This window comes from Aspergillus caelatus, assembly GCF_009193585.1.
Source record: "Aspergillus caelatus strain CBS 763.97 unplaced genomic scaffold BDV27scaffold_22, whole genome shotgun sequence".
NCBI classification, from domain to species: Eukaryota; Fungi; Ascomycota; class Eurotiomycetes; order Eurotiales; family Aspergillaceae; genus Aspergillus; species Aspergillus caelatus.
The window spans coordinates 41507-66186 of record NW_022475285.1 but is presented as its reverse complement, the minus strand read 5'-3'; the positions used below and the strand labels follow the sequence as shown (position 1 = coordinate 66186).

General features: G+C 48.4%; 7 protein-coding genes across 7 annotated transcripts; 1 reads left to right on the top strand and 6 right to left on the bottom strand.

Moving 5' to 3' along the window:
- Positions 1-314: 314 nt before the first annotated feature.
- On the bottom strand, positions 315-4602 carry BDV27DRAFT_141959 (uncharacterized protein; the record flags this gene model as incomplete). Its single annotated transcript, XM_032069891.1, has 5 exons — positions 315-1205; positions 1242-1820; positions 1869-2344; positions 2375-4198; positions 4329-4602. The coding sequence occupies 5 exons, from the start codon at positions 4600-4602 to the stop codon at positions 315-317; spliced, it is 4044 nt and encodes a 1347-aa protein (XP_031931510.1).
- Positions 4603-5129: 527 nt separating this feature from the next.
- On the bottom strand, positions 5130-6031 carry BDV27DRAFT_122313 (uncharacterized protein). Its single transcript, XM_032065593.1, has one exon. The coding sequence runs from the start codon at positions 6000-6002 to the stop codon at positions 5199-5201; it is 804 nt and encodes a 267-aa protein (XP_031931509.1). The 5' UTR covers positions 6003-6031; the 3' UTR covers positions 5130-5198.
- Positions 6032-6275: 244 nt separating this feature from the next.
- On the bottom strand, positions 6276-7691 carry BDV27DRAFT_167964 (isocitrate lyase/PEP mutase family protein; the record flags this gene model as incomplete). Its single annotated transcript, XM_032074643.1, has 3 exons — positions 6276-6599; positions 6650-7134; positions 7208-7691. 3 exons carry the CDS (start codon positions 7689-7691, stop codon positions 6549-6551), a joined length of 1020 nt encoding a protein of 339 aa, XP_031931508.1. The 3' UTR covers positions 6276-6548.
- Positions 7692-11508: 3817 nt separating this feature from the next.
- On the top strand, positions 11509-12400 carry BDV27DRAFT_167962 (putative allergen; the record flags this gene model as incomplete). The annotated part of the gene is made up of 1 exon (XM_032074642.1): positions 11509-12400. Exon 1 carries the CDS (start codon positions 11597-11599, stop codon positions 12398-12400), a length of 804 nt encoding a protein of 267 aa, XP_031931507.1. The 5' UTR covers positions 11509-11596.
- A 3323-nt stretch (positions 12401-15723) lies between these two features.
- On the bottom strand, positions 15724-16344 carry BDV27DRAFT_42527 (uncharacterized protein). Its single transcript, XM_032076605.1, has one exon. It carries the CDS (start codon positions 16275-16277, stop codon positions 15828-15830), a length of 450 nt encoding a protein of 149 aa, XP_031931506.1. The 5' UTR covers positions 16278-16344; the 3' UTR covers positions 15724-15827.
- Positions 16345-17866: 1522 nt separating this feature from the next.
- On the bottom strand, positions 17867-18742 carry BDV27DRAFT_122308 (ATP synthase subunit C family protein). Its single transcript, XM_032065592.1, has one exon. It carries the CDS (start codon positions 18617-18619, stop codon positions 18149-18151), a length of 471 nt encoding a protein of 156 aa, XP_031931505.1. The 5' UTR covers positions 18620-18742; the 3' UTR covers positions 17867-18148.
- Positions 18743-21368: 2626 nt separating this feature from the next.
- BDV27DRAFT_122306 (uncharacterized protein) lies at positions 21369-24627 on the bottom strand. The gene is made up of 3 exons (XM_032065591.1): positions 24529-24627; positions 23318-24400; positions 21369-23249 (listed from the first exon to the last, which is right to left on the bottom strand). The coding sequence occupies exons 2-3, from the start codon at positions 24095-24097 to the stop codon at positions 22023-22025; spliced, it is 2007 nt and encodes a 668-aa protein (XP_031931504.1). The 5' UTR covers positions 24098-24400; positions 24529-24627; the 3' UTR covers positions 21369-22022.
- Between the last annotated feature and the right edge of the window lie 53 nt (positions 24628-24680).

Genomic DNA, 24680 nt, shown 5'->3' with positions numbered 1-24680 from the left:
AACACACGTGTCGGTTCATTTTAGAACTGAGGGCACCAATAGTTAAATTCCTATTTTGTCCGCTGACAGTAGTGCACCAGCCCTATTGTGCAGCAGGGACTGGTGCCGAAAAGGAGTCAGCATGGCCACCTATGGTGCCAGCAGTCATTCCAGTTGTACATGCCAGGGATACCTTGGTCGTCAGAATCTAAATGATTTGTGCCACATATCGACGGAAAAAATCATGTATACCAAGGGTCTCTGTGCTTCGGGTGAACCAGGAAAAGAGGATGCCAGTAAATGAATGTACAGTATGTACGATGGCTTTTTCTGAATCAGTGCTCAATGTAAACATAATTCCTTCTAATGAGCTCCATCCATTCGTCCAAAGGGATAGCCGCTTCTCCGAAAGGCACGCAGCCCACTGGAATCTCCTGGACGATCGACTCCCTTCCAGGAATGTGGAGAAAGTCATGGCTCCTATCACAAACCGTGAACGGAAGGATGCCATCGCAAAGCTTCCGGTGGCATTCCTTGTCAATCTGGAAGTCAATGCAATCCTTACACCAGAGCATTTCTCCCAAATATGACCAGGAATTCCCGCAGTCTCCATCACAGTGGAGGATTTCTGTGTCGGAAGTGTTGAGTGACATCATGGCTAAGCTTGCTAGCATATTCCTGTTATCCTCTAAGGGTAGAAACACAGTCAACAGATTAAAATAGGCGTATTTGTCATTGTCTTCATCATCGTCCGACAGTATTTCAAGAGCCTGCTTCACGATCTCTCGAGTGATTTGTTTAGCTCGCAGCACGTCTCCCTGTGTCTGGTAGTACCGCGCAAGATAAAGCTTCGGCGGGAGGAGTGCGTCGGCCCCAGGCGCTCCGTCAGGAATTAAGGTCTCAAGCTTCTGGAGGTATGAAGAAGCAGCATTTATGTCGTCCCCCGACGTCCGTGCCTTACGGAGATAGAGGGGGCCGAGTTTGCTAACCAATAACGGCAGAATAGTATACAAATGGGATTGGGGAACTTCGACCAACACCTTCTCCCACTCAGCAATTGCCTTAGATTCTCGATCTCGTGGTGAGTATATTGCTGTGGCATAATAATATCGGGTATGACATAATATGGCACGGTCCTGGCGCTCTAGAAGGAGATTGATTGCAAGCTCGTATGTCTCCTCAAGGAGATCGAAGTGCTTTGTCCGTAGCGCTGCTTGTAGGAAAATCTGGTGGAACCGGTCAGCGTTCCAGAGCTCTATTACCATCTCTGGTAGTCCCTGTGAGACGTGTGCTGAATTTTTGACTGCTTTCAGAGATACTATGATGTCTTCCCACCGGCCCTCGGTAGCGAGAGAACTCAGTACCATTGTCACCCGCTCATAGTTCGTAGGGTCAAGTTCCATTGCCATTTTGCAGTATGCAATGGCTTTGCTCGCACATCTGTCTTCCCAGTAAAGTAGCCCAAACATGTATAGGAGCTTGGCAAACCCGATACGCTGGACAGGATCTCGTTGCCACTGGGTGTCGGATGCAAGACGTTCCCCAATAGGCGCAGCTAGAATCTCGATTCCCTCCTTAGTCCCGACTAATTTTGCTAGCAAATATGAAGCTCGCCAGTCTTGCGGATCAAGCATCAAGGCTTGTCGAGCTCTAGCCTCAGCGAGCCTGGGGAGCCCAAGCACCTCCAACAGGTTGCCCATTTGAACGTGCCACAAAGAATTCTTTTTCTTGACATCCAGCGCCGTTTGACACCAATTTTCAACATTCTCTATTTCTTCAACCGAATAAACATAGCTAGGGTCATTCACTTCGTGGTTTACAACACCCTTGCGACGCTCAATCTAAGACTTGGTTAGCATTTCGAGATCCTTCGAGCGAGCGCTACGTACCTTATTTACGAAGGCAGCAATGAAGAGAAACGCGTCCTTTGTAAATGATTCCGAATGCGCCTCCTGCAGAAAATGCGCCGCCATTCTCTTTGCAGCAGGTCTCATTAGATCCTCATCCGGCTCTGCCTCAGACGCGACATTCGCGACCCAAGCCCGTGTCGCCGTGTCGGAAATCTCGGAGGTAACAGCAGAATCCCCAAACCATCTGAGGATGGTATTAACACTGTCATTACTGTAAAGCCAATAACGTCGAATCTTGAATCGAAGAGTAGGATCATCAACAGACTTAGCACAATGTAGTAAGATATCGATTGAACTGCCCTCGGTAAACAGTTTCGCCAAGCGTATACCCACTGCACTCTTGCAACCAATATCTGCCAGAGCTAGATCAACAGTTGACAAATGATCTATGAGGTATTTCCGTGCATAAGTAAGGAGTCGCGTTCGTTTTCGATCAGTCTCTTCTGTCAAGACGTCTAAACAAGTTAAGGCCATCTTTGTCTCACCCGTATGCGGATCATCCTTGTTGATACGGCTACCCTTGGGCTTTAACAGTTGCGCGAGGTAGGCTTCAAACTTCAACTTAGTATAAACCTCCGAAGGACACACCGTGAGAAGGTAGTGCTTGACCATGGCAACTTCTGCGGCTTGTGCCGCTTCTTTACCATACGAATCCTCTAACTCATGGGTGGTTTTTCTCAGCGGAATGTAACGCTCGATCTCAGACGATCGGAAATCAACCTTGCCATTCCTGTCCACTTCGAAAAGCGAGTATTTGATCTTGAACTTTTGCTCAAGAGGCAGCAATGACGGCTCTCCACTTCGTACATATAGAGCTGCAGACATCTGCTTTGGCGTGAGGAGATCCTTGCCGTAAACGATCCAGCGTACAATTTCATTGATTTCCAACAGTTCTTTTTCTGAGCGGCTTTCGTTCATTCTTTCGATTTCCTCAGTTATCTGCTGTGAGCGTTCCTTGCCTGCATCGTCCAGAGCCTGTTTGATGTCTGTTTTATATTCCAGGGAGCTGATATGGTCGAGGGTCCTATCTATCTTGAAGTAGTCGCCCTTAGTTTGTGCACACAGTCTGTCTCGAATATTGTCTCTCAGCTCCGATATTCCCAAGCGGGCGCGATCGGTCAATGCTGGCATCTTATCCATCCGGTTCTCTATAAACTTCTCAACATCCGATCGATTTTCAGTACTGATAGATATGTAATCAAAGGAAACATTCCCAGTTTGGCTTAACTGTTCAAAGCATCTGGGGTCACCGGTTACAAGAACGCGGATGTCGCGACCGGGCATGGGTATGGAAGCTCTCTGTAAAAACCTGGCCATGCCCTCTCCAACTGTGTCACCTAGCCCATCAATGACAATATAAAATGTGATGTCCATGTTGGCCAGATCCCTATTACCGAAGATCAGGTGCTTTGAAATGTCTGCCGGGTCGATCTCTCCATAGCGTTCACAGATTTGGGCGACGGACTTGAGATAGATCCTCTCAGACTGACTGAACTGCCAAACGAGTGACTTTGCGACCGTCTCGAGGTTGGTGACATCTTTTAGCTCATCCCGAGAATTGCCTTCCAGAAAATAATAGCCGGTTGAGATCCTACGGTCGGAGCTCTCTGTAGTCTTCCTCTGATTGAGACGCTTGATGATAGTGGACGTGAGGAAACTCTTTCCAGTTCCTTCACCACCCGCAATAGCCAGGATAGGTCGACCGGACTGTCCTTTCTCCCATGCAACATATTTGTGTTCGTTAAAAATCCATTCACCGGTGCCCCTTACACGTTGCCTAAGATAGTTGCGATAGATCGTCTGCCAGAAAGCTTCTGGCGCCCCGCTTTCTTGATTCATCTTGGTCTCATCAAACGCCAGTGCCTTCAGGACGACCTGCTCCCTGTATTGTTTATCCTTTTCCTTCTTCTGCTCAGCTCTGTCGTCTGCAAACGAATCCACAAGGCCTTGCATGAGAGAGAGATTCGCCTTTGAGTTGGTTGCAGCGTCTGAGGCAAGCGCAAATGTCTGCGCAACCACCAGGCGATTCTCTTTATCTACGAGACTCTCCATTCTGGTTAGCAAATCATTGACCCCATTATCCTGCAGGAACAATATTTTGGCCCCCGCAAGCAGCTTTCTTCTCTTTGAGCGGAGTTTAACAGTTCGATCGCAAATTTCCACGAAGAGGAGCAAGTGCTGACACGCGACTTTACTCAATTTCGTGTCCATACCGCCGTGGACGTGGTACTCTAAGCGGCCTAGATATTCGGTACATTTCTCCAGCAGCCCGGCTATTTCTTCGAAAATGCCTTGATAACCCTGCCATGCTTGGATCGCAAAGGTGAGCGCATTGAAACATAGCTCTGAAGGTCCAAACGCCTTCCCGACTGTTAGCTCGTATTCAACTTAGCCACACTAGAGAAAGCCATACCTGGGACGCAGCGCCCGCTGCTATACTGCCCACCGTCTGGATGAACAGTAAAGTTTTGTTGAATGAGTCTTTAATGGCCTGGAGCTTCCAAGAAGACACGTTGTCTTTCTTCTGCGCCGCGTCAAGCTGCGACAGCACATCGTTCACACCGAGCGGCCTGATCTTGCGCTGGTCCCCATCGGCTAGCGCCAACACTCGACTCTGAACACGAGTCCATATTTCCGACAGCTCCTTGTTTGTAGCGGGGTCGAGTCCTTGCGGTACAAAACGCGATGAGTCTGCGAAGACTGTTGTGACCATGTTTGCTTGTTCGCCCGATGGCAGATGCTCAAGCTGCAGGTGTCAACCTCCCAGAGGTGAAGCGGAGAATGCCTTTGGATCACAACTCCAGCGGCCAATTTCTTTACTTTTTGAAAGTGAGACACCCCATGGAATAATACGCTTGGACGTGCACGCAACTGACGTGTTAGAGGCTCACTAACTATCCGATTTAGGGAGGTTCGGGAGTGAAATCGCGAGATACCTGCAGATCGCCCAGCTAAGTGGCGCCTGAGGAGTCGCTAAGAATGACTATTGGCGAAGACATTGTGGCTGAAGTGGATGGCTTCGAGGCCGGCTTCAAGAGATCCAACCGGCTGGGAAAGAAAGGCAATGATCGCTCCCTCTACCCCGCCAATCGGTCGCTGGACCATGCCATCTGACATCACTTGCAGCATGGTGGATCGATGGATGTTCGTGTATTTCAAGACTCTTCACCTCTTGTAGTTGCAGGTTATGAGACAAGATTTCAAGTTGTTTGGTTGGTTTTGATCTTCTCGATTTATCACGTGGTCCGTGCACTATCTTTTCGACAGGATGAAATCTCTACTTCTACACAGTATGCCGCAGCGCAAGATTCACCGATAGGTGTTTGAAATCACCCGTAGTCGTGACCATGCTTCTTCAACATGCTTGGGAACTTCCACATGAGGAATGAACCCCTTTCCTCTTGGCCCATACCCACTTTCATCATCCCTGAGTCTGGGGATTTCCCCCATTATCAACTCTAAAAATCGATCCAGTGACCACCATGCGTTTCCCAGCGGTAGATCCTGATATTTCAATTCCAAAGCTTCTGTTCTTTGCATATGCGGGACGATTATTGGGCAGCTCATGAAAGAGGGAGGCGACAGCTTGTCCTCGTACGCCCTTTGGAATGAGGCTTTTGTTCGCAGCATCATCGTAGGATCTTGAATGATAATACACGTCTTGAGGTCTTGGAGATCTGCTGCATCGAGCACTTTCCGACTCAGCGAGGCGTTTAGGCCACAGTTGGTGGATTGATCTTCAATTAAGATCATACAACCTCCATCCGTGATGGCGGATCGGTCAAAGAAAGTGTCCAGGATCCCCTCCAAGACACGGGCTTCGGGTAAGCCGTGGATGTCTTGTGCGATCCGTGAGAAGCGAGGGTGTTGCGCAACAGCGTCATACATGAAATGGGTGGAGTGGCCCACGCCACCACATAGAACCAAACATTTGCTTAAGGACGGTCGCTCTTGTAGTACCTGAAACAGATATTCGGCTTGATAGAGAATTGCCGACGCGCAGATGACGATACAGTCCACTGAGGGAGATGACGATAGGTCTTGGATCTGTTGATCGCCGAGATATTCGACCACGACATTGATATCTTTAGCTGACGTCGCTTCGGAAGACATTCTTTATGTAATGAGTGGCGGCCTTTCGGTGTAGGTCTCTATCTTGTTCACTGTTTGTTTTCCTCGATTCTTTTCTCCTCTCGTTTGTTTATCGGTTTGTCTCTGTCTGCAATTGAAAGACCTCAAATGATTTTGCCGCAATATATTGACGGTGATAATCCGGTGGGGTTGTTTTCCATTTATAGCCGATGAATGTGGACTCCACCGGGATGAATTACTTGTTCGGGTAGTCACGCGTCGCGCAGGTGTTTCCCCTATGCCTCAGTTATTCTCCATCAACTTGCTCCTGGCCTCGTTCGATTCAGAATGAATGGTTAAATTAGCATTCTATGTGTTATATTCGATCACTGGAATAAAAGGGCAGTTTTTCTCCCATATATCGGCGTTTTTCGTAAGCATCTATTAAGATATATTCATAATCTTGCCTAGCTGTGCAAACATTCAGCAAGATATGCTTGATGACAACATATTTAGGGCTTAAATCGGATCACCAGTTTAGGGATCGTAGCGAAAACCATTAGTCGACTACTGGCAAATAGATCCTAACTAAGGATTAATAAACCCGTTGTGGTCGTATTCATAGCGTGTCTCTTGATCCTAGTTGAATGTCAGTAATGTGTATATCAATCATCAATGTCCAAACATACCCAGTATCGATTAAACCCAACTCCCTCGCACACCTCCGGGTATCCCAGAATCATAGGTGGTGCCGTACCCTCAACCATGCTCTGTTTCAGCCCTTCCAGCGCATCCCGAATACTCTTCAATCTAGCCGCGACCAGTGTCCACGGATAAGCCACGGCAGCGAAACCCAACTGAGCGAGCTCCTTCGCAGAGAGATTCTCCGTCTTGCCCCCTTCAATAATATTAGCCAGCATGGGCATATCCAACTCCTGAACGCAGCGCTGCATCGACTCCCTGTCCGGCAAGGCTTCAACAAACACCGCATCGGCACCAAGTTTCTTGAACTCCTTCGCTCGTGTCATCGCTTCCTCCCATCCAAGTATCAAGGCATCAGTTCTGGCAAGAATGAAAATATCCCGTCCTTCATTCCGGGCGTCGCAGGCAGCTTGGATCCGAGCGTAGGCTTCACCGCGCGAAACAACTGATTTTCCCTTCGTATGGCCGCATCCTATGCGCGACTCTCATAATCAGTAACTACCTCACATGTAACCATTTGTTGAAGAAAAGTAGGATAGACTCACGCTTAGGCCATGTCTGATCCTCAATCATCACCCCCGCCGCCCCAGCCGCGGCAAACGCCTCCACCGTCCGCCGAACATTCATCGGGCTCCCATACCCCGTATCTCCATCGACCATAACAGGAAGACTAGTCACCCTCACCGTCTCCTGTACCTTCGAACACATCTCTTCCATAGCGATATACCCCGTATCAGGCAGCCCGTATGAACTGGACACAGCGAAGCCGGATAAAAACAGCATCGGGAACCCGGCCTCCTCGATAAGACGCGAGGATAGCCCGTCGTAGCTACACGGGAAGGCCAGGATCTTGGTGGGATCACGGCGCGCTTCGAGCATCATTGTCCGGAGACGGGATGTTTGGAGGGAGGGGATCGTGCCGCGGACATTGGGGATGGTGAGGGGTATAGTTTGGGTTGTTCCATTTGTGGACTGGGTTGGGGTTGGGTGGGTGAATTCGAAGGGGTAGGGAGTATTCGATTGAGGCATTGTGATTTTGACGCTTGGTTTTAGAATGTTGATTGTTCTAATTTGCGATGGTGGTTGACATTTGTGATTTTCTATGGATGAGGGGTTGAGGGGTTATGTCGTCATTGGCATTTGATTGTTGTTCTCTTGCCAAGAGATTTGTACTGATTTATTACATTAGATGCATTCGATTGGCGAATTGGGTTTATGATCTGCGCTGTTCCACTTCAATATAGTATCTGCATTCATTCAAGAGAGTAAGTATTCTTAGGGTTATTATTGTCACCTGCTAGGGTCGACTAATGTAGTATCTTGTGCCTTGTCACGGGAACGAACTCGTAATGGATCTATAAATGTATGATGAGTTTATCTATCTACATTTCCGTCGAAACATGCATTCATACGAGAGCTCATTGCTTTAATGCTGGAGCTGCCACTGGTCACTATACGTGCTTGGCTTGGTTTGTTTAATTTAGTTCGCCGATTTAATGTCCAGTACGTCGAAAACATCAGTAAAAAAAGAAGATTGAAGACGAAGATGTGCTACGTCTGCTCAAAGGGTCTTATGCAGTACATAAGATCAGCAAAATATCTCGTTAATAGCTACATCCATTGGTGCGGTCTAGCAATTATGCTCGAAAGATGGTCATGCCATAATTTTAGTGACATGCATAGATTTGCCGCTGGAGGCTTTCAGCAGATCGCGTCTGAAGGAGGAAATACTATATAACCATCAGGGCTAGCCAAGCAGGTATAAAACTCGCCCGATTATCCCCGGATGGCGACGTACGAGCCGAGTGGAGCCGGTGTCCTTCTAGGTATTCTACATCGCCTCCACCACGGTGAAGAAGATGAGCAATTTTACCGGTGGCAAGTAGAGCAAGGATTGCTTAGATCAATTCTGGCTAGACATATGCAGCATACCATACCGTTGCGAAGACTATTGGAGACATTTGCCTTTCAATGCGCGATTAATGACGATTACTTGAGAAGCTACTGCCTGCACAGGTCCCACAAAGGTATTGTGCGAAGTCCGTCGCTGGATAGAACTCGTTGTGCTTGTTTCGTTCACTAGGTGGGTGATAGTCAAATCGACGAGTCATATCAGTCTTCGACTATGACCAGAACACCTTTCTGTAATGTATTTTAGATTTTTGTTGCGACTTGTATGATGTCCACGATAACATACTATACCTCCCAAAATGAGGCAAGCGGGAATCACTCCGAGTTTTGACCTTCAGGTGTGTGCCGAGAAGTTTGGCCTCCATCATAGAAGTAGCTTGTGGGTATCAGAGGCAGCTTTCAAGACCCTCGAGGCAGACTAACCTCGGCGCTGGTCGCTGTCGTGGTTATTATGTCCTACAGAGGTTGTTGAATATGTGATGTCATGAAGTCGCGCGAAATACGCGGCATCGGAGGCTAAGGGAATCCAGGCGGGTCGTTAAGAACGTGGCGGCTATGGCAGACTACTAACTACCCACTAGCAGGATCCGCTCTGCCTGGCTAGAACGCCTAAAGACTTTGATTTTGTCTAACTCTAGGTTCGCACTGTGGGCAGGGGTCTAGTAAGTCAAAACGGTGTCTATTTTGGCTGACTTACTACAGCTGCTGGGGATAGAGGGTTCAAAGTGGTGACGATTCTATGTCGATAACGCGTTTATGCACATTTAAAATACAATAATAGTAAACTTTTTGCCTCCTGCAGAGGCTTTTGCCATCGATAGCAAGGGTCAGTGTATGGTAGTCTAATCCTTCTCGACAGAATCCGCGGTATGCCACCAGTCGCTCCACCGTGGCTATGAGAGCAGATGGCAATTTTCTATCCAAGATACTCGGAAGTATCTTCTTCCCACAATCAGTGGTAGAAATGCTCATAGGGCAGCTGTCACAAGCAGGGCTTGTTCGGTTCCGGCTTTCCGACTAACCTGAAATATCAATGGGCTGGAGAGTAAAATTGAGTTTTACGGTGAACTCGCCATCTTCACAGGGTTGGTTCCCCGTGGTGAACCTTGGCCAAGAGACTTCGCCGGAAGGTTCGTAGAAGCCCGAAAGAGTATGTGTGGACGTGACGGTGTGAGAAAAACTAGACGAGTGGGACATTGAGTCTTAAGTGGTCCACTCTGGAAGGCATAGCAGTCTGATTCGATATGAATCGTGTCTTGACCTAGCTGCTGAATGTCTAGAATCATGTGGAGAGCGGCCTTAGAAGTTAGCGCGATACTGGGGTGAAAGAACAGTATCTCAATGAATCGAGTGCTTGGCGATGGTAACCCTACTTTCGGGTCCTGAGGTTGCATGAAGAGTCATGTTTCGATTTCTAATTAGAACCAATGAATATTCAGGAGCTATATGAATTGGCCTTGTCTGTAACTTACCCCTTGCCAAGATATTCTTTGTGTTGTGTTGTGTTGCGCCAGAAACGTGGCCCCGGACTAAGTAGACCACAAACCCTAAGACAGACGTAACACACACAACACTCCGGCTTGCCATTTACAGGGCAAACAACCGAATTACCCATGGTTCCGGGGTCATTAGCTTGTTACGAGTACCTATCCAATGCTAGAATTGCAATGGATTGTAATCCCATTGGCTGTTTCGGACTAATAGCGAGCTTAGTCATTCCAAATGAGTGGCCAGCAAACGTCCTGCCCCTGGCCCAGACTTCGTCTCCCATGGGTCAATGTTGATAGTAAATTTAGGTCCTGCTTAAGGGGCTTCACTTATCCCTTTGTCAAACCACGCACAAGACGGGATAAGGCCAGAGAATTGGCAGCAAAAAACTTCCAGTACAGATGGTTCCACGACATGGAGAGCATACATGCAGTAGGGCGACGATAGATTCTAATACGGAACTCTACAACTCAATGACTCAACGACTTAACGACCTAGCTCGATTATCAACAGAAGGATAGCGCCAAGTGTGGAGGCGGCTCCACACACAAGACTGCATTGGACGGTAATCAATGGCCGTGTAGAAGAATTTCCACATTGGCGTCTCAGCTGGCGAGCAACACCTCCGTCTGAATTTCTGTCCTCGGTCCACTTTTGCGGGCTTGGCCGAGATTTGTCAAACTTTTGCCAGTCTTTGTCTGTTACTGTTGCAATTGGCTTTGCCCATCTTGCTGGGAGATGGGTTTAATAGGCTTCAGTCTACTATCATTTAATGGCTACGCCAGAGGCTAATCTTCGCAGCTGTTGGACGGGGAACAATGTGAGCATCTTTGTCCGCGGTCCTATGGGTTTTGCACGTAGAGTGGAAAAGTATTTTCGTGAAGAGATTGCAATGCCAGAACGCCGATCCTTGACCTTGTCTGTAAGCGTCCCACCGGAGCAACTAACATTGACACTGAATACAGTGTGGCCAATGGCATTGACCCGCTTTAACATTCAGGAACAGTATACTGTTCCGTAATTTTAACAGCCACAGTGGGCATTCCAGAATTCTTCAGCGGCCAATCGCGGTACTTTTGAAGGAGGCTAAGCGCTGTCTTCTTGTGCGCCCACCCTTCTGTCCATTCAGCTCTCTTTCGTCCCTTGAAACCCAAGATCCATTTGTGACAGATCCATGGCAAACCCATCAGAGGCAACCTGCTGACGCACTCTGCCTGCCCCATCTGCTGTCGTCAACCTTTGGCAGATCCATCGAACACCATGGATGTTCGAGACCTTGCTCAAGAAGTTGGAACCAGCTGACCCCGCGGTGAAAGTTTTATTCCAGAAAGCTATATAGAGGGGCCCAATTCCCATGTCGAGGACCTGAACTTGATCGTTGTGCCATCACCTTCTTCTGGTTTTTTTTTTTTTTCTTCCAACTACCCACATTCTTTATAAAAGCAGTCTCAGTTACACCAACTGTAACGCCTTTCACTTAGTGACTTCTTCAATCCTTACCAATCGCTTGACGCGAAGTCCATTCTTTCAATAAAATGCAGTTCACAAAGTCCCTTCTGCTGCTGGCAGCCCTCACCACTGGCTCCCTTGCACACCGCGTGCACGGCCACGCAAGACGCCAGTCACCCTCCTCCTCCGCCACTGTGTCTGCTGTTCCCTCCTCCTCCGGCTCTGCCAGCGGTGGATCGTGGACCGCCACCCCTGCCAGCGGATCCTACTCGACTGCCGGATTTGGCTCTTCCACTGCCAACAGCGGCTCTGACATTACCTACCAAGGTAATGTCGGCAACCCCTGGGGTAGCAATATCATTCAGGTGTCGGAGAGCGACGCCTCGAACTACAAGTACGTCGCCGCCATCTCGGGCCAGAATACCGAGCCGTGGACGGTTGTCTTCTGGAACAAGTACGGCCCTGACGGCAAGATGGACGGTTGGTACGGCAACTCCGCCGTAACTTTCACCCTCAACGCTGGCGAGACCAAGTACGTTGCCTTCGACGACGACACAAATGGTGGCTTCGGTGCTGCTCCCGGTAGCCTCCCCACTGACTCCGACGGTGGATACGCCTGCACCTGGGGTGAATTTGATTTCGGTAGCAACGGAAACTCGGGCTGGTCCGGCTTCGATGTCTCCGCTATTATGGCCCAGAACGCTGGTCTCACTGTCCAGGGCATGAAGATGTGCGACGTCCTCGGTGGTACCTGCTCTACTATCACTACCGGTGCCGCATCGGTGGACAATGCTTATACCACGGCCGAGACTGATATTGGTGGTATCGGTGGTAACCTCTCTGGTGACGGCCCGGTCCGTATCGCTGTTACTATCGACTACAGCGGCTAAGCCATGTACTTATGGGATAAAAGTTAGATGCTTGATTAGCTTACATGATGAAACAATTTATGACTTTACCTTATCTTTGTGTCTTGAGTATTGTAGTAATGCATTGTAGTTCCTTTAATCGCGGACTTTGAGGAATCGCCCCTCGGTTTCTGGATGCAGCCGTTATTCACGGCTAGTGCACGAGCCCTATGCCACATGTCAACCTGAGATTTCACCTATAAACTACCCTAAAGAGACGCCTATGGTGTCCGGACATTTTTATGTAGTCGAATGGGATGATTTTTCGTCTGACACTACACATCCGTGACTGAGGCCTTCACCGTACCAACCCCATCCGCTCCTTCTGGCGGCTCCAGCGACGGGGGGGTACTGTGCCTCAGCCTGGTTTAGTATTGGCGGAAACACTTACGGGTCTGTCATCTAACATACTGGTGTAGACTTCTGTGTTGATAGTTGTGGCCCATCCTTTGACGCCTAGTATGAACGGTACCCGGGCTACGCCAACGACTTCAGCGGTATCACCTTCTCTGTCGGCGATACAGCTAAAGTCACTGTCGACATGTCTAGCAAAACGGGTGGAGCTGCCACCATAGAGAATCAGACCACTGGCAAGGCCGTTACACGGACGTTCACCAGCCAAAGCGACAACGCTCTTTGCAAGACTAATGCGGAGTAGCTCATAGAGGACTTCTCCTATTTAGTGTCACTTGTTCCTTTCATTAACTTTGGCACTGTTACTTTCACTGATATTAGCGTCACCAATGATGGTTCCATATTTTGCCCCATCATATCTTTCTTCCTCTCTTTGACTCTCATTTATGTTCTTCTCAGGCTTTGAGCAAAGCCCAGGAATATCGTGAAGAATACGGAGGAATCAACAGAATAAAGCCTGGAAAAGCCTGGACTTTGAGCATTCTGGTACCGAAGAGACTGATACCAGCCTGGATAAACGAGTGGCAGGCAATTGTCAGCATCGGTCAGGCAAAGCTGGAGCTTTTGACAGGCTATGTTTCCTTCTCTAAATACGGCAATCTGACCATCCGTTGCGTCTCAGACCTGGACGCCAACACTATACAGTAAAAAACTTCAAACGTGCACGCATATTATCAATTCGAAGTCGCTAGGGCAAACCACTAGAACAGGTTCCCATCTACAGAACCCTTAGACAATCTATACATTGCTTTCGCCTAGATACAGCTCACATACGGATTGCTATATTATATTGTCCATATTGGGATCTTTCAATAACCACTTCCTCCACTGTTCTGGGTATTACTTGTCGAACCCTCGCCCAGTACTTGGCGCTCGATATCACTACGCTCGTCGTGGCCATTCTGGGTACTACATAGTTGCAAACCTGAAATTAATAAATGAACTTAGAGACGGGCGGCGGTGGATATCCAGACGAATGAGTATCCCAGCGATACAACTTTTAGGAGACGTGGAGGGATTGGTATTTCCAGCAAGCAGGCACCCAAAGAATAAGATCGAGAAACAAGTCAGTGTCAAAGTGGCCACTCTCATCAACCTTAAAAGCAACACTCGACTATTGTTTACCGATACATGTCGGTTTCCGAGATTGAAAGAAAAGAAGTCAAACTCGATATCCGATAAATCAAAGACACTCCCGCCACTTTGGGATAATTCCACGATGTATACTCCCCTCCTAAGCGTGGAAATCTTACCATGTCCTACAGCCGGACCGTTCAGAATCACTGAACGTATTGGTCGACTTGCGTACCGGATAGAATTGCCAAGTAACTGGCGAATGCACAACTTAAGTGTCTGTCGCCCAACTCGAGCCTGCGCCAATTGCCGACCCGTTCGACAGGGAACTGCATAAACCACCTCGTGAGATTGATGATCGTTTCCCTGATGACGATGACCGGTGGGAGGTTGACAAGTTAATAGATCTACGAACCGTTCGAGGTCATACTGAATATCTAGCCCGCTAGGTCGGATACGGACCTGAGGAAAATATCTGGATGCGCCGTGATGCTCTACTAAACGGCTGCAAGGAACTCATAGAGAAATACGAACGAGCAATGAGAAGAATATAGGAACCAACAACTCTCACTTGCATCGATACTCTCACTTACATCTATACTCTTACCTACGTTCCGATTTATCTCACGCCTCAAATTCTTCTTCAATCTATATCTTCACCGTGCATCATCACTTACGTCCACTTATTCATCTTTGCTCTCGTTTTGTTGCCAACTCGGACTGTCCATCCAAGGATGTCGTATGATCACTTAGCCAATATATATAGAAAACTAAGCGCAGCATCAGACTGAGTGACTTGATCAATCGATTGCTCGTGATCAATGGTCTCGATGCTAGTCTCAGAGCCGTTTTCGGAAGGGTCGCTTATCATGATAATGAAGTTAATTTTTTTTTTTTCTTCTTCTCAACTCTATGGCATGTAATCCAGTTTATACGCGCGATGCCAGCTCGGCTTTTCCATTGAACAAATCCATGAGCACTGATAAGTCAATAGATTGCATATGATGGCAAAAGGCTTTCGGAAGGTTACCAATGTAGAAGGAGATGTGCAAAAAGCACAGGATTGGATAACTTGCTTCGAGCCTGCTTATCTCCTGGATAAGTATGGGGCGGGAAAACTAGGTCAACTATGAAAGACATCGGGGGCGACAGATCAGTGCTCCAAAAATCAGTGCAAACCAAATGGGCCACAAGATTCGCGAGTACCGATACTGCAAATTCCCAGCATGGAAACCGCCAGGAGCATCGACCAGCGGCGTCCTTGTCTCTCATCAATGTTTTTGTCAAGTTTTGAGCAAAGTCAGGAATATCGTGAAGGAGATAGGGGCCCAGCAACCTGCTAGCCAATGCTAACCTCTTATGTTCTTTGGCATCTTTCTAGGCCAGTAGCTGTTCGTCCTCGAGGTAATTGTCCATTCGTCGGAAGTCTTCACGAAGACTCCCTTAGATTTCAAGGCGGTTCCAGTTCCAATTGTTTGCGGTACGGTTGACCAGGTGTTGGTGGTAGGGAGTTCGAGTGAATGAAGGGTCTATCGACGGCAGGATATCCTTCATTGAACTAGGTGATTGGGTTTGTGACCAAGGCATGGTATGTAAGACGCTTCAGATCAACGTAGACTTGATCCCAATATGTTTGTGTCAAGTACTTTGAGCTGAAATAAATGCGTGCATTCCTCAAGCATATAAATCCACATATATGTACACATGCAATCATTCAACCATAAAACTGGTATTATATAACAATCATGAAAATCTAAATACTAAAGCAACATCAGCACATGCTCCAACAAAACACCATCTAACCCAGAAACACACCGAACAAATCCAAAAAGCCATACCTCATAAAGACCCATCTATATTCATTCATACATACATACATACACAAGTAAAGAGAGAGTGTGTGTGAGAGAGAGAAAGTAAATCACCAATCAAAACTCCCAGGCATACACCCCCCTCTCCCCTTAAGCCCACCTGCACCCTCCCCATCCTTCCGATTCTCCTCTTTCTTCTTCTCCACAGCACCCTCCCCCCAACGCTCCCGCCAACACGCCAATTCCTCTCTCCACAGATCATTCACGCACGGATCACACGAACTCCCACAGCACTCGCCCAGACCCGGCGGCGGTGGTGGATCATCATGTCCCCGATCCGCAGCGCGGATAAGCTGCTTTGTGCGCGTGCCCGTCAATCTCTTTGCATTTTTGATCCGGGGCACTTCTGCGGGCTTGTAGAGGGGGTCTGGTGTTGGCGTGGGGAGAGAGGATATGGGGGATGTGAAGGAGGCGATTAGGTGGGCGGTGAAACTTGTTTTGGGGGGTTCTTGCTGCTGCGTTGCAGGGTGGGTTGTTGTCGTTGTTGTTGCTGTTGTCATGATGTGAAAGATAGATCTGGGATTGGTTTTGGGGTATTTTTGTGTGCTTTTTTTTTTTTTTTTTTAACTCTTTCTAGGGTGTTTTGGAGGGGTTATAGATGTCTAGATGTCTACTAGATGGAAAGTTGTGCATGCCGAGGATTATCGTGCAGGGAAGAATTATATCCCGCTTTATTTTCGTGGATGCCGAATGTGTAAGGTGTCGGGGGGGAGTTTTGGCATTGCTACAAGGGGATTGCGATGTTCTTTTGTGATGGTGAATATGTCGCTCTACAATTGTTTAACAATTGTCCCACAATGGACCCGTTAATCTTTTCTTTCCCCCACGGAGAAATGGAAGTAGGGTTCAAACAGCGGACTTGGTCGTTGAAGGAATTCCGAGAACGTCACATGAGGACTTCGTCGTCCGATACCGATCACGTGGTCGGGGACTCTGAAAAACCCCCCCCCCCAAAAGGACACGACATCAAAAGGGGGATAAAAATCCAGAATAAAAGCTAATGGAGGTTCTAGATGCCATCACGATTCACCAGTCAAGTAAGCCCCTTACCGCAATTGTCTCTCTCTTTCTCCAAGATACAAACCTCGAAGAAGTGAGAAAGCGATCATCACAGGGATCGAAGAGAAATGACGAGTGGACCTGCGTCAATGGGCAAATACCATGGCCCCCTTGGCGCAGCTCTAGTCCGTCATTAGCTCCTGCGCTTCTACCGAGGATCTTGGAGCTATCACGGATGTGGTCTGAGCTGTCAGGGCCAAAGCATCGTTGAGGGTAACACGAAAAAAAAAATTTTCTTCATGCATGAATGAATGCAATGGTGTGCTGCAGGTGGCTTTTCGTGTGACTTTATTATGACTCTTGGGAGAAAAAAAAAAATTTTTTTCATCGGCACTTGGACCTTTGGTCAACGCCTTTTCCGGTCCGCCTCACTATCTTTTGATGGTTGAGCGGTGACGTTCACGATCCGGATCGAGATCCACAACGGCACGACCAGTTGTTCAACCCTTTGCAATCTCTGAGGCTGATGTTTCAGTGAGGTCAGGGCACGTATTCGCTGGGTGTTGGGCACTGTGTTTTAACCATTTGACTACGCCCTGGCGGAGGCTGTGTGTTTCATACTTATTCTACCTTGTTTTTGAGTTCTTTCTTGGTTTCTTTGTTCTCCTGCCTTTGGTGGTCTTACATTCTTTCGACTGATAAGTTCTTGACGGGTCAAGGGCAATTTCCCCTGCCACCGCCAGTTATGACCAACGTGGCCGGGGAAGCTTCTTTCCCGTTATCCACCAGGAAATAGCATCTGCGAGCGGTGTAGTGTGCTCAATGACCTCTACGGGCTGGAGAGCTCACAAGTAAAGCTTTCTCCAGATTTGTAGCTTCTTAGCTCAAAATAGCTTGTTCGTAGGAAGAAAAAAAGCCACGGGACCGAGTGCTGCTTATGGGAAGGGGACCCAAATTGGGACCCCAATTGCCGCTTTCGTTGACACACGCCCGACGAAAAGAGTCCGGGGTAAACAAGAGATTACACGTGTCTTCGTGGCCAGAAAAAGAGAAAGAGAGAGAAAGCGCGCGCGATATTAATATACAAGGTCGAAATTAAAAGATAGGTTGACGAGTTTATCAAAAGTGGCTCGAAAGTTGGGAGTTTTAGTGGCCATTTTAAACTCTATATGTACAGTGTATTGGGATGATAGATGATGCCGGGAAAGTAGTACATGATATATAAAAAGACCACCACAAGATTACCTCCTAACTGAACGGCGAAATCCGATAAAAAGACTCTCCATTCAATTTGACCAGTTTGAGAAATCAAGGAAATTGCATTTGCCTCATATTGCCCTTTCGGATAATTGGTTGTTGTTCAATAATCCGTTTAAACGTACTTGCACATCATAGCAACCATCAGGTCGAACAGACCAATGGCTTCGACGAAGGCGAAACCCAGAATGGCGTAGGAGAAGAGCTGACCACGGAGGGCAGGGTTGCGGGAGACACCGAGGAGGAGGGCACCGAAGACGAGACCGATACCGATACCGGCACCACCAAGACCAATGGCGGCGGAACCCATACCCATGTTCTGGGAGACCTGGACCATGGCGTCGGCGATCTCAGAGGAGTACTGGCGGCGGGCCTGGACGTTGGCGAAGACCTGGCGAGCGTTGGCCTGGATCATGGAAGGCTGCTGGCGCTTGACGGTCTGGAAGGGGGTCATGGGGATAGCGGTCTTGCGCTGGGTGGTGAAGGTACGCTTGGGGGCAGCGAAACGGGCGGCCGGGCGGGCAACCTTGGTGGTTGCGGCCATCTGGGAGGCCAGGCGAGAGGCAAAGACACGAGAGGAGGCCATTGTGATGGTTTATTTGGGGATGATTTTCTCTGGTGAGAGGAGATGAAAAAGAATGGGAGGTAGACAGAACTTTTTTTGGAGGGAAAAAAGCTGGAGAAGTTGACAACAGAGGCCTTCCGGGACATAAATACTCTCCCGCTAAATTTTCGCTCGTTTTCCCACACACCCGGCCCCCCGTCGGTCTTAGTGCGCTGTTGGGAAAAAGCCCTACTGCGTGTATATCCCTATCTTTCCACGCACATCCTTTGTTGCCCAGGGATGCCTCTGACTGATCGGGTTCGTTCGGGAGGGGGCCAAGGGAGGATTCCTGTGGTACAGCCAATAATTCCTGCTGCTGGGTGGCCGCGCAGGTCCGCGGATGGAGCTGGATGTGCTGTCGACGAGTCTCCGTTGCGATTTTGCGAAACTGGCATCCACTGGAAGCTCCATTCGGACCCATTGGTATCTACGCCAATTGCCATGGCAATTCCTTTAATTGACCCATTTTTTTGTGAACTTGCTTCCTGTCCTACTGAATACAAATACCCTACGGTATATCCTATTTCCCATCCCCCAAGTAACTGTTGCCAGGCTACGAAAAAAAAAAAAAAAAAAAAAGCTATGGTATGCTTCACCAGGAGAGAAGGCCAAAAAAAAAAAAAAGGGCGCGGTCAACCGAAGAGAATTTTCACCTGCAGTGGATCCCTGCATTCACGGATGGGTCCGATGGACCGGTTCGGATCCACATGGCGCACCTCAATCAACCAATGGTAACCTGCATCCGGTAAGCTAATTTCTGGTCTTTTTCTCGGACTCGAATCAACCGGGCCGAATCGGGCATGCGGCTCCACCTGCACCGGAGTTTCCCAAACATGAATAATAATAAAAATAAAATCATCACAAGTGAGGCGTCTCAAGAAAAAAGCAAGATTTTTTGGTGGTGTTGGTTGACCCGAGGGAAGACAGAACCAATGACTTCGGGTGGAAGGAAATTCGTCTCTGCAATGGCTGTCAATTGTCACCCGGGTAGCAAAGTGGTTATAAAAGCAGGTCACTGGCAACCCCAGCTCTTTTTTCCACGGAGAGCAAATTGAACTTGCCGAACTAGGGAAACACTAGTCCGGATCTCTGAGAATAAGATGAGCTCACCGACTCTCCTATTGGGATCCATTCTCCCGTTTTAGGAGAACCCGCCACGCCTTGGTCGGTTCAGGGCCACAAGACATGGAATGCTGACGCTGGCTCCTTTTGCAACCACGCACCCCCAGCCAAACCCCCCATTCTGCTCAGGATGGAGGACTGAGGCCGTCGCATTCCCTTCCGAGGGTAGCGTCCAGGTTATATAGGTTTGGATACATCAGAGAAATCCTTTCTTGGGAGAACCCGACTTGGACGAAAATGACCCGTCGGTGGACGACCCGAAATTATTGTGCTCGTCATCACTAATAAAAATTTTAATCTCACCCTTGGTGCTGCAAAAGCCAAGAATGGAAGACCAAATAAAATAATAAATAAAACCGGGAAAAGCGACAAGTCTCATATAACTGCATCCCCTTGGTCCCCATTATTTCTTTTTTATTTTTTTTTCTCTGTTCCCTATCTCGATAATTGATCTGTCCTCATCCCCTATAAATACTTTTCTCCCAGAAACCCTAGATTCCATCCCTTTTCTCTCATAGTTACTTGAGTACGGAGAGAAAAAAAAAAAGTTGTATTGTTGACGATCTCAGCCTCCCTGCAACATTACGTAACCCTGTATTAATCTATCTGGCATGCCGGATGTAGCAGGGATCGCAGCAGATGAACAGGTTCGAAGCCTGCAGTCGAATCTTGGTCGAACTTAAGCTTGCGCTTAACGTTTGCAGGGAGGTTCCTGTGACTCGCCGAAATTTCCCGCGTTTCCTCCGATTTTCGGTCTTGCTCAGCTTACACTTGAGATTGCGATGACACATGACACATGACACATAGGACGTAGCTGTACGGAATACTTTTACGTGGATTTAATTATCTGGTGGTCATCAAGAGCTTGTGAAAAGAGAGCTGGTTACCTAAGGCTTTCTTTATAGTGTAATGGGGAGTGGGAGACATCTTTCGAGGTGATATCAGGGCCCTACAATTCCCGTGATAGCCGCAGTTGCCGTTGTCGCTGCCTGAGGCACAATGGCATTGTGTTTGTTTTGCCTCGGTTAGATAGCTTGGGAACGACGAGGGTATCACATCTACATTCATATCCAGTGGTCGGGTAGGTAGAGGAATATGAGGCAATTAAAGTAGGACTGTCGAGATAAGCGTAATATGTAGTAGTCGTCGCTGTATGGGGTACAATTGAAGCGATAATAGCTCCTCGTGGTGGTCGTAGATATGATGTCCAGAGCTCTGGAGGTGGAATATATATCTTTGACCTAGACTAGGGCAGATCCTTGGACAATACAAGATGCCATACGTCAGACTCGCTGCCTTCCATTGAGCATGTCTTATGGAACAGTAATTACATATTCTTCATCACATTCTTTACAATTATCTAAAACAAATGAAAAGAACTGGGTCCTTCACTATGAACAAGTGCAAGCTTTTACCCCGGAGTAAGTTTCCACTTTTGCGATGCTATCTTTAGCGCTACTTAAATTACCCGTTTCGATTTACCCACCATTCCCGTTCCATCCGCTACACTAGGCCCGATTGGGATCCGACACGCTTTATAGTCAACAACAATGTCCATGAGGATTATTCTGGGAGAAACTGTTGAAGTATTCCTCAATGGCTTGTATACTGTCACTATACTGTATCACGGATTCAGCATGTCATATGCTCAATATCGTCTATCCAGTGCAATCTTGATTGGACCTTTCATCTCACTCTAACGCGTATCAACTTCCCCATTCCACCAAAACACCACTCAACCCCAACCCCCTAACCGGCTCATAAACTGCGCAATATCGCCTAAAGATATTGCTGGGCGATGTGCCACTCGACCAAAATACCTTAGGCATTTGGTCGTGCCTCGAACCGACCTATCTGGACAACTGATATTAACCCGGGACAAACCTTCTAAGCCCTAAAATCACAGCCGTATCTAGTGGGGATTAGACTTTTGTGGATGTTTTCTAGTTTGCATAAGAGTTGTTGGGAGGGTGGATAGTATAATCGTTGTTGTTTACTGATTTCGGGATCGTTGTAAGAAATTATCTTCTTGTGTTTAGGTCGCATCCATGATTTTACGGGTGTAGCTTGGGGATGGATGCTGTTTTTAATATGGGGTTTCGGCGGTCGTTACTTGGCGATGGGTGTATAGCTTGCGTTGCGTTGTTATTATCAAGTCAATTTGTAGTATAATTGTCCAATGGTCTTCTGGGATGGAATACGGAGTGCATCGACATGGGGATATGATCAATGGGCAAAGTAATTAAATACCATAGCTCTAGACTCATGCAGAGTTCACCTCACTCCCTCTCGGTGCTTTCGTTCCATACTCCAATGCCACCCGCACGTCCTTCCCCGGTTCCAAATGAATCACCCACTTGACCTCTCCCTTCTTCTCCATAATGGCCTTTCCACTTCCATGGCTCGCTTCCATATCCAGCTTCACTTCATTACCCTTCTCCTGCAACCCCTTTGGCTCCAGAATCTCTACCTGGAGCTCCTTATCCTCGCTCACCGGCACCTGATCCAGTACAGTGATATCCACCGCCACACCCTTGGTATTCTTGATCCAGCACGTACGCCGGAACACAGCCCCGGCATGTCCGGTGAAGAACCCGGTATTCAAGCGTCGCACGGTCGGCTTACCATAGGTCACCAGGATCGAGGGATCAACGCCCAAGGAGACGTTAAAGAAATCATCTGGCGCACAGTTGGGGATCGTGGCCGTGCCGAGGAACGTTCCATCAACAGTCAAGCCCACTCTTCCATGAATAATTCTCAAAGAAGAGGTGTTCTTGACCCGTGCGCGGAAAAATGCTTCTGCGCTGTGTTTCGGGACAATGATGTGGGAGAGTGTGACTGACTTGAGGTCCAGATCTGCTAGGTTATGGCGTCTGTTGTTGGTCGAGGGGATAAGCGTCCGTTGGCCCGGAAGGTCGTAGGTCGTTGTGAGGCCGTAGTCTTGTTTGACCGATTCTTGGTATTCGAGAGATGCTGAGGCTATGGTGTCGATGTCGATGTCGTGCTCGTCTTCTCTATCTTCAGCATTATCGTCCTCATGCTCGTGTGTGTACTCAATGGAGCTTGGCTCTTGGGAAGGAGGGTTCCGGGCTGCCTCTGCTGCTGGAGCTCGCCCAAATAAGGCTCTCCCAGATCCAAAAAGACCTCCAGATGACACCTGTTGGGCTTGACTCGATGCTTCCCCTGTATTGCTCGCTTGGTTTGATGCAAATGGAGCTCGAGCCATTCCCCCGAAAAGGCCTCCGGATGAGCTAGGTTGGTTCTGATTTGACGCCGACCCAAAAGCACTAGCTGTAGATGGTTGTGCCTTACCAAAGAGAGGCCCAGACGAGTTCTGATTCTGGGCCGGTGCACCTCCAAAAACACTCAATGAAGGTTTGTTCTGTCCGAGTGCACCAAATCCAGAACTCTGCTGAGGTTGCGCCGCCGTATTTCCAAATAGGCCGGACCCAGACGGTCGAGCTCCAAATAGCCCACTCGTTTTCACTGCCTGTACCTTCCAATCAGCCATTAACTTATTCCACAAAATTCGTACGCTATAGGGGATCAGTCACTTACAGGCCGATTCGCATAACCACCCGACAAAATCTTCTCCCAAGAGGGATGCTCCTGATTCTCCTGAATCGCATCCAACAACTTGATATGCCAAGGATGCAACGACGGAATCCGCCGTTCCAGCCCAGAAAACGAAGCCTGCGACGTCGACAGCGTCACCCGCGCATCCGTCCACGTTTCAGAGCTCGAGTTCCGAAACTCAGCCCGATAAGCCATCCTCGCCGACGACGAAGGCGTGTTAATCCGCAGCTCATAACGCGAGCTCCAGCTCACCCCGGGCACAACATAACTCAGACGCAACTTGACATCAACCGGCTCCGCCGCTGACGACGACGACGACGTCTCACCACCCGATATCCGTTCAACAACAGAACCGCGTCGACTAGAACCCGGCGTGAACCCGGCCTGACTATCCAAATCCACAACCACCTGTCCAACCCGCACCGTCCAGAACTTGAGCCTCTCCTCCCTCTCCATCTTCCGCTGTTCAGTCTTCCTCGCCCGCTCTATAGCCTTCTTCTCCTTCTCCCTCCGTTCTTTCTTCGACGCAACCTCCCTAGCCCTCTTCAACCGCCCCTCAACCTGCTCCCGTCTCTTCACCAACCTCGCAAGCTCCCTCTCCCCCTCCCCAACCGCCACCCCAGCCTCATGATACCTCTGAAGCCCATCCACGCGCTGCCGCGTGTAAAGTCCCAAAAACCCCTCCAACGTCTTCGCGTTCACACTCCCAGGGTCCATCTTCTTCGCATAGTCATCCAGAATCTCCCGAACGGAAATCGCCATCGCCTGTTCATGTTGCGCCTGCGCAAGTCGCACCTCGACTTCCGCTATTGACTTCGAAATAGCCTTTAACTCGGGATCATCATCGCCAAGGTTATCGGAGTCTGAATCTGCTGCCTCGGGTTCTATAGAGTCTGAGTCTGAGTCTGATTCGACCGGATAGACATCCTCGAATTTGTCCCGTCGGGGCACTATCGATGTTTGAATGTCGGTTATTGTGGCGGTGCCTGTTCCTTCGATTAGGATCGAGTCGGTGTCGACTCGCGGGTCGAGACCGGTGATTGTGAGTGTGTGTTGGCCTGTCTTCTTTTATTTCTTGTTAATTTTGTGTTTTTTTTTAATTGATTTATGCGTTTGGGGTTTTGTTGTATGGATGGGGTTAGATGGAGGGTGGTTATGGCTATAGTTATGGTTATGTATGTTATGTACCGTACCTGAATTGAAGTGTGGATTTCGCGAACGATGGTCGCTCGTTGGGGGGTGATTATTACGGATTTGGTGGGGAGGTCAGTGATTTGAATTGTGGAGGTAGAGATTTCGGCCATTTTTCTTTCTATTTCTAAACCTTTTGTTTTTATTGACTTGG